Consider the following 7,951-nt stretch of genomic DNA (forward strand, 5'->3'; position numbering starts at 1 on the left):
ATACAAAGCACCTATGAACTTCTGAAAGAAACAGCAGAAACAATACAAATGTTTGTATTAGATTAATTCATGTGGCTAGAGCATTTGGTAAGTGATCTTTCTAGCTCTCGTTTTCTCATTACTTGTTAAAACTGATCATATTTGATTTTTTTTTTCTTCATCTTTCGTCCCCAGGTTCCACAAATGAAGACAAAAGACATGACACGCTGTAAGGGTAAGCTCTGCCAACAACTGGGCAACAGCAATGTTTATTATAGCACCACAAGGATTTAAATCATTTTAAATATATAATATAAAAAAAACTAAAACTCACTAAAAATTATTTACAGATACAGAAATCACGACTGCAGCTACATACTTCCAGGCAAAAAGTAGAATTTCTTAACAAAGCCTTTTCACAATTCAGTATTGCTGATGTATTTGTGCTGGTACTCGTTGTATTTACACAGTCATTCTGTGGTGCAATAAGAAATAACTGGGACATCTATGACCCAGTTCCCTACAATAGCACAATGGCAATCAGTTCTGCACACTAGCATTACTTTATACACATGTGCATCTATATTTGGTCTGTATTTAACAATGCCCAGTCTGTACAAAACACTGTCACTGTTACTGAAAGGAACTTTGAATACCAGTAACTAATCAGTCTGCAACATCTGAACTTCCATTTCTCATCAGCCTATTGCCAGTTTAACAATAAGACGTATCTGTGTTTACTACAATCATGAACTGTATCTGTTTCCTGCTTATAGTGCACTTCTTGTGTTCAATTCCTGCTCACAGGGTGTGACAGTCATGTCAGTTTTAGGATATACTTTATTTCTACTGATAAACAATTATGTGCAGATGATTCCCTGCCCCCCAAGATGATATGAAATGATATCCAATATGCAAAAAATCCAGCAAAGAATATTCCAGAAAGCCACTCAGATGTTCATATTTGGAAGCTATAACCAAGCTAAAAGGCTGTGTTTGAACCTAACATAACCAGACAGTCTAGATTTATTTCTCTGTCTCCACATGTGCAACGTATAACATTTAAAAAAAAACAGAATTAAAAGTCAATTACCTCAAAAAATATTACTATGTTTTAAAAACAAACCATATTTTGTAAGAAAATAATTACTCCCTTTAATTCAATTTAAATATGTCCACCTTATGTCAGTACAGATATAATGCTCTAGCCAACAGCTGACATACCCTGTAGCAGTATCGGTCCCCCCATTGCTGTAGTCATGGAAAATCACCACTACTTAGGAAAAACACAAACGACTGTCCAGTCTTTCACTTATAACAGAATCATTGTTGTCACAGTGCTTTTGACATAGTAAATAACCATATAGCAAGAAAAACAATTTACCAAACTAAAATCTTTTTCCATTTCATATTCTTAAATTGTTCACATTGTTTCTTCATGTAAAACTCTCTCATGAGCAAACATAATTTCATTTTAAATGGATAGCTCACCTCACCTCATCTTGAGTACTACTACAGGTTTTGAAGCATCATTACAATTAACACAGAGACACATAGTGTCAGGGCAGTGACAGTTCAGTAAATGACAAAAAAATGGTACAAGATTTCCAAAAATAAAACAACATACACACACACCTACATACACACGCACACACACAAAAGGATACCTCTCAACTTCTAAATGCAAGAAATCTGGACAAATGTTTGCCATTATTTGGGAACTTCAGTTCTCAATAGTCTGCCAGAAAAACACAAATTTTATGAGAAACAAACCAAAAATATGAGGCAAAAATCTGGACATTCTGCGAAAATCTGGGCAGTTAAGAGCTACCACTACAACAGCTGAACACAAAAGAAGTCAGTAAAAACTCTTAGACTGAAACAGTTAGGTATGCCTTTGGAATCCTTATCGTGCAAGCATGTACTGTCTTCCAAAGCATGAAGAAAGCCAAAGAAGCAAAGTTTAATATACAACGTGGATGACTTAAAAATAGCTCTAGAAAATATGTCACACTATGCCAAAAAGGGTTGTGGACCACTGCAATAGCCTTCCCAAACAGTTTGTAGGGACAAAAGCAATGAAACGATTCAAAAGCATTTCAGACAGACATAAAGCAAGTCTTATGAGGAATTAAAGAAAAAAATTTTGAATGGGGAAACAACGAAAGAATTCAAAAACATCTGAGACAGATATAAGGGGAGTACTATGAGGAATGGGACAGTAAAGAAGGGCTCAGAGCACTAAGGATAAGAATTGCTAACGGCATTTATCCTGCAGCACTAAGTTTGATTTAGTTAGTCTCTACTTGTACAATATGACCAGTGCTCCTACATCTTGCCAAAATACTGCTGCTTGTGTCCAGTGCATTTAATTTGGTAACAGTTTAATAAAATACATAAACAGATGTGCAACTTCTCCAAAAAACAGAGAAATGTGAAGCTAATGTGAGGCACACATCTATTCTCTGCTATCAAAAGTTATACATCTGTAATACATTAGGTGTTAAGTTTTATCAGGGTATGGTAAAGTCACGCCGCATTTCAGTGAAATTTGTTTACAAAAACTGGATGAAGTGGGTGCAGGGAAACACCATGCCATACTGTAGCCTACTCCAGGTTCGCAAAATATTGGGGTTGGAGTATGATGGGTTACTTATTTTGTTAATACTGGACCTTGCTAAAGTGAGTCTCAATGGAAAATATGAATAACCTTATTATAAAAGGTTTCCCCAGATGACAAATAACCCCCTCGAAGCACACAGTACTAATAAATCACTCCTGATTTTCCATAAGTTCAAATTTTGCTGGCAATGTCGCCAGATGTACAATACATCAAAACTTGCTCTTAATAGTGGTTAAATTATTAACATTCATTGGTTATCAACACCTGATAGGCCAGCACTGCAGACAATGCACACACAAACACGCACATACACACTTTTACAGTACCCGTTCTGTTGCTCCCCTTTAATATCAATCCACACCACGTTTTTCATAACCCAGACCCGCAAAGTAAGTACAAAGATAAGTAAATAAAAAAATAACCTAAAAGGCACTGTACCAATATAATAAGAACGAGAACAGTTATTAATCATGGTTCATTCAGAATCAGTACATATATATTTTTTTCTTTGATGAGCACCTTGGTGTTTAAATAAATGCAAGCAGTCGGTGCATGTAAACCATTGTCATTTGGTAACAAGTCACAGTAACAACAGGCAGATAGTTTAAGTCAGGTAAAACTATACTGTTTCTCAAATAAAATAATAAATTGGCATTTAAGTCCACAATGGATCTGCTTCCTTCCCGTAAAGGCACGTACACTTGAACTAATTTGTGCAAAAATATCGATCATCCAAATAAACACGGGAAAGTGTGGCAGCTGAACAGACTATGAAAGACACTAGTCCACATTTGTGTCAAATATCTGAGGCACGACAATGCGTTCACAAGATAAGAGCAGCACAGCATTACTATTATTACAACCAGGTTTAGTCTCTATTCCGTGCATTAATCTGCAAAGCGATGCATGACATCGTCCCTTCGCAGATTATTGCTGTCTAGGAAACGATCACATGGGAATTCGATTAGGTCTGCTTCATTCACAGTGCTCATGGTAACACGTGGCCGGGTGCTCTGGAAACCCGAAAAATCCCCAGACACACCTGTGCCCATTGACCTCAGTGGCCGCCGAGTGGAATACATCTGTCTGACGTGCACGGGAGACTTCCTTCGGTTAAGTTTCTTTCTTAATGCCCTAGAGGTCCAAGCTATGATGATCAACAACACCAGAAAGGCATTCGCTGCCAAAAGGCACACTGTCAACACTGGGTAGTTCACTGCCCTGCTCCCAGCTGGCAGAGTCATCAATCCTATGCAGTGATCTCTGGAAGCCACCTGGCACACACGGTCCTCAATTACACTCTCAATACATACCAGGTAAGGGGTATCCTCCTTCAGCTCCTGCAGTGTCACGGAGCGCAGTTCACTACTCACATACACGAACCGGTGGAACTTTACAGACTGGCCAAACCGATCGAACAGAACCCTGAAATGAACCGGTTCTGTATCCCTATGTTTCTTCTCTATCACCACCTTCCACGACAGGGAGGCAGTTTCGGCTGTAATGACATCTGCAGTGAGATTACAAAGATAGTACTTATTAAAATAGCACGGATCCATCGCCAGATCCGGACTCCCGTGTCGCCTGAGAAAGTGTTTTTCACTATCAAGGTGAAAGGGCAGACCGGTGGAAACTGGAATAGGAGAAGGGGTCACATCTTCTTCAGCCTTTACACTGATACCTAACCTGGGGGTTCTATTGCCCTGAAAAGTATGAAGCCGGTTTATATGTTCTGCTAACAAAACCTTCTCAGACCGCAGCGTCACAGTATATCCTTTTGTGGGTGACGGGCTGGTGGAAAGAGAAGGGACACCCCATGACCGTGCCACATCCCTGTTGTCTGCACGGGTCTTCTGTGTGTCAGTAAATGCTGGTCCCACTGTGCCTCCTTGATCAGACTGGACATTTCTGTCAGCTGTCCCAGTATTTTTCGCTGGTGAGGGGGACAAACGGTTTCGGAGGGATGACTTCTGGGGAAATATGCACAGATCATTTACCCCCGAATCCGGTAAGGGTAATAACTGGGAAGAGTTGAGGTAATCCAGATACTTTCCACGGAGAGAAGGTGGTTGGCGGCACTGCACAAACACAGTGAGAAGCTTCCCTTGGGAGTGTGCCAAGTTCATCCATTGTTTCAGTCCCCTCAACCGACAGTCACAGGTCCAGCTGTTGCCATCCAGCTCCAGGCTATACAGACCAGCATTAGAACTAAATATATCACCAGAGAGTGATGTGAGTGCATTGCCTTGCAATTTCAGTACCCGTAGATTTGCCAAATCCCGAAAGGCCAATGGATGCACAGTGGAGATGGCATTGTGGCTCAAGTCCAACTCTTCCAACTTCCCCAAAGATGAAAACAAGCCATCCGAAATTTCAGTCAAGAAGTTTCTGTCCAGCAGTAACTCTTTTAAACTACTTAGTCCATGGAACACCTCAGTGCCCAGCAGGGAGATTCTGTTGCCGCTTAGGGCGAGTTTGGCAAGCTTCTGAAGGTTTTGGAAAACGCGGTGGCCGACCTGTTGGATTTTGTTCTCAGAAAGGATTAATGTAGTCAGCGACCGAAGATTCCCAAACGTAGCTATATTACGGATAGCACTTTGGCTGTTACCGGACAGATTCAAGAAGCGAAGTTTCCCCAAGTTAGCAAACGCATTCTTGTGAACAGTACGGATTTGGTTCGATTCTAGGTGCAGGTAAAGCAGGTTCCGAAGTGGTGAAAAAAGCGAGTCTTGCAAATGTTCTATCGCATTCCCGTCTAGTCTAAGTTTAATAAGATTTTCCAAGTTGTTGAATGTTTCCGAGTTTAGCTTGCTTAGCTCATTGCCATTGATATACAAAATCCGAAGTTTTCTCAAAGGGTTCAAAGTTCCAGGTGTCACGCTGGAAATCAAGTTGTTGCCCAGATATAATTCCTCCAGTCTAGACAGCTTCTCAAAAGTTTTGGAATGTATATACTGTATCTGATTATACTGCAGATCTAGCCTCAACAGCTGACTAAATCGATGAAAGTCGGAAACGGAGACATTTGTGATAAAGTTCCCTCCTAGACTGTAAGTGAGAATGTCCCCGGGGCTCTGAATTGATTCTTTGGGCACCGTCCTAAGTCCCCTGTTGGTGCACATGATGTGTTGAAATTGCTGACAATCACATCGATCAGGGCAAATCGGTTCTGCCTTACTGCACAAAACAAGCAAGGTAACCCAGAGCATGCACAGCCTTTCCATTTCCCCCGTCAGCCTGTCGGAGAGTTTCATATCGGTCATGCATTCCTCTGCGCTCAGCAGCGAGCTCACACCAGACCGGTCTCCTTACTTTGGTACATTCAGGAGCTGCCCCTCTTCACAGCAGCATCGGAATGCCCCCTGATGTATTTGGAGCATTTACCTCCCGCTGTTGTAGCCCCTATTCTCATATCCAGCGCCTGGCGAGTATTGCATGAGTAAATAATAGTAATTTGTCTTCAAACAATTCCCGTTTTTTTCTCAGTTAAAGCTCCCTCCAGTGGCAATACTGCAAGACAAAATTGTGCGAGGAAATCCAAGGACACGAATGCAACTTAAAAAAGATGTTATTATTACTGCATCTTACTGAATTTCGCAAGAGGATATGCAGCCCATAGGTCGAGTCGAACAGCATTTACCGAATGCAACTTGAGTGTGTAAGTTTCCCTTAGTGAAAAAAAAAATGTCCCACAAGCTCACTGCCTCGCGAAGAGAACCGCTTTAGCCAATGCCAGAAAGGGCGGAAATTTGTACTTCCCACACTTTACCTCCTGGGACCTCGCGCTAAAGAAAATGAGTTGTATTCTTGAGAAAGAGAGAGAATGTATACGAGTGGGAGGGAACACAAGTCAATAACTGGTGGGACTGTGGTCTGTCGTTAAAAGAAAAGTGGTAGTCTAGGAAACAAAACCGAAATGAGGTCAACAGCTGATATTCAAATTATAACTGAACTGGTTATTAAGTTTTCATTTCTGTGGAGAACCTTTAACCTAGGCGTGAGAGAAAGGGATATTGGCAGTACATTAAAGTAAGACCGCAGAGAATCGCATTTGTAAAAATGCATACAAGGTTTTCTACTTTGCTGTCAATGTCTGTTCCTTACGTATTTTTTTTTCTGTGTATGGAAGCAGTACCCGCACACAGCTATGTCACAAAACGGAATTGTTAAGACATCAAAACGTTATGGGAGTTAACACGAAACGAAAAAAAAAAACAAATTTAGATTGACATCTTTAATTTGTTAAAATATAGATATGTAAGCCGTATACTGAGGTTTTGTAGTTGTTTTGACATGTACAAACTGCAATACCAGCGGACCGAAGTTCCGCTGTGGCGACCCCTTACCGGGAAAAAGCCGAAAGACTAACTAACAAACTGCAATACCAAAGCGTAAAACGTCCGCGTTTTGAGTTGTGCTACATTATGTATAGCAGTCCTTTAAACTTTTAAATATCTCATTTTTTTATTATTACTGTGACAAATAATGATGCGCCAACTGTATTATGTGGAGAAGCAAATATTGTGCGGAGATAAAGGGATACAGTATTATCCTTGTTTTTAAAGTATGTGTGACTACTGATGTAAATTATTCATCAATACAGTTACCTCTTCATCAACTGGCCATTGTTTAAGGAGAGGATAATATTGTCTCTGTATTGCCCTGGTAGTACGACATATAATGACAATATTTTCAACAATATGATTGCTTTTGTTCTGTGTCTGTACACTATATCACAGAGGCAAGATTAAAATGATTGCAGGGAGGCATTTATTGACCAATTTAATCAGATTAGCCAAGTTATAAATTAGAGATGTGTGCAAGACCGATGGGATTGGAGAGGTATAAACAAGTGCACCACTAACTGATTGTTAACTGATATTTAATCCTTCATCATTATAGGTTCATACTAGGCTATCTGCCCTAGGGCATTTATAAGCCTAGCCAGAGTTGTGTGGCTTTCACCACCCCTTAGGTTGAAGAATACTATACCCATTAGTTTGCCGTGCCTCTGTCCAGCAGTGATACAGAGATGATCCCCGGGGTAAACCTACGATCTCCCATCCACTGGTCAAGATTCCTCTTGAACAGAGCCAGTGAGGTGCTCTGTCTCACATGGACCGGGATTCTGTTCCACAGCATAGGGAGTCTCTGGGTGATGAATCTGTCCCTCCAGCACGTCCTATTTATATCCGTGTTGAGGTTTAAGTCTCTTGCTCTTGTGGCTCTGGTGGATTTGGATTTTTGAGGTGGAGCATGTCCATTAATTCGGGTTGGACATGGCCTTGTATGTCAGGCACAGGTCTCCTCTGAGCAGGCGGTATGCGACTGAATAGAGCTGGAGTTTCT

The 7,951-nt window shown here is 40.8% G+C and overlaps 1 protein-coding gene across 1 annotated transcript; it reads right to left on the reverse strand.

The window, feature by feature from the left end:
• Positions 1 to 209: 209 nt before the first annotated feature.
• On the reverse strand, positions 210 to 6,371 carry TRIL (TLR4 interactor with leucine rich repeats). Its single transcript, XM_044066817.1, has one exon. It carries the CDS (start codon positions 5,863 to 5,865, stop codon positions 3,490 to 3,492), a length of 2,376 nt encoding a protein of 791 aa, XP_043922752.1. The 5' UTR covers positions 5,866 to 6,371; the 3' UTR covers positions 210 to 3,489.
• Positions 6,372 to 7,951: the final 1,580 nt, after the last annotated feature.

The sequence above is a fragment of the Protopterus annectens genome, chromosome 3.part1 (assembly GCF_019279795.1).
Source record: "Protopterus annectens isolate FY-2018-M chromosome 3.part1, PAN1.0, whole genome shotgun sequence".
Taxonomy (NCBI): domain Eukaryota; kingdom Metazoa; phylum Chordata; order Ceratodontiformes; family Protopteridae; genus Protopterus; species Protopterus annectens.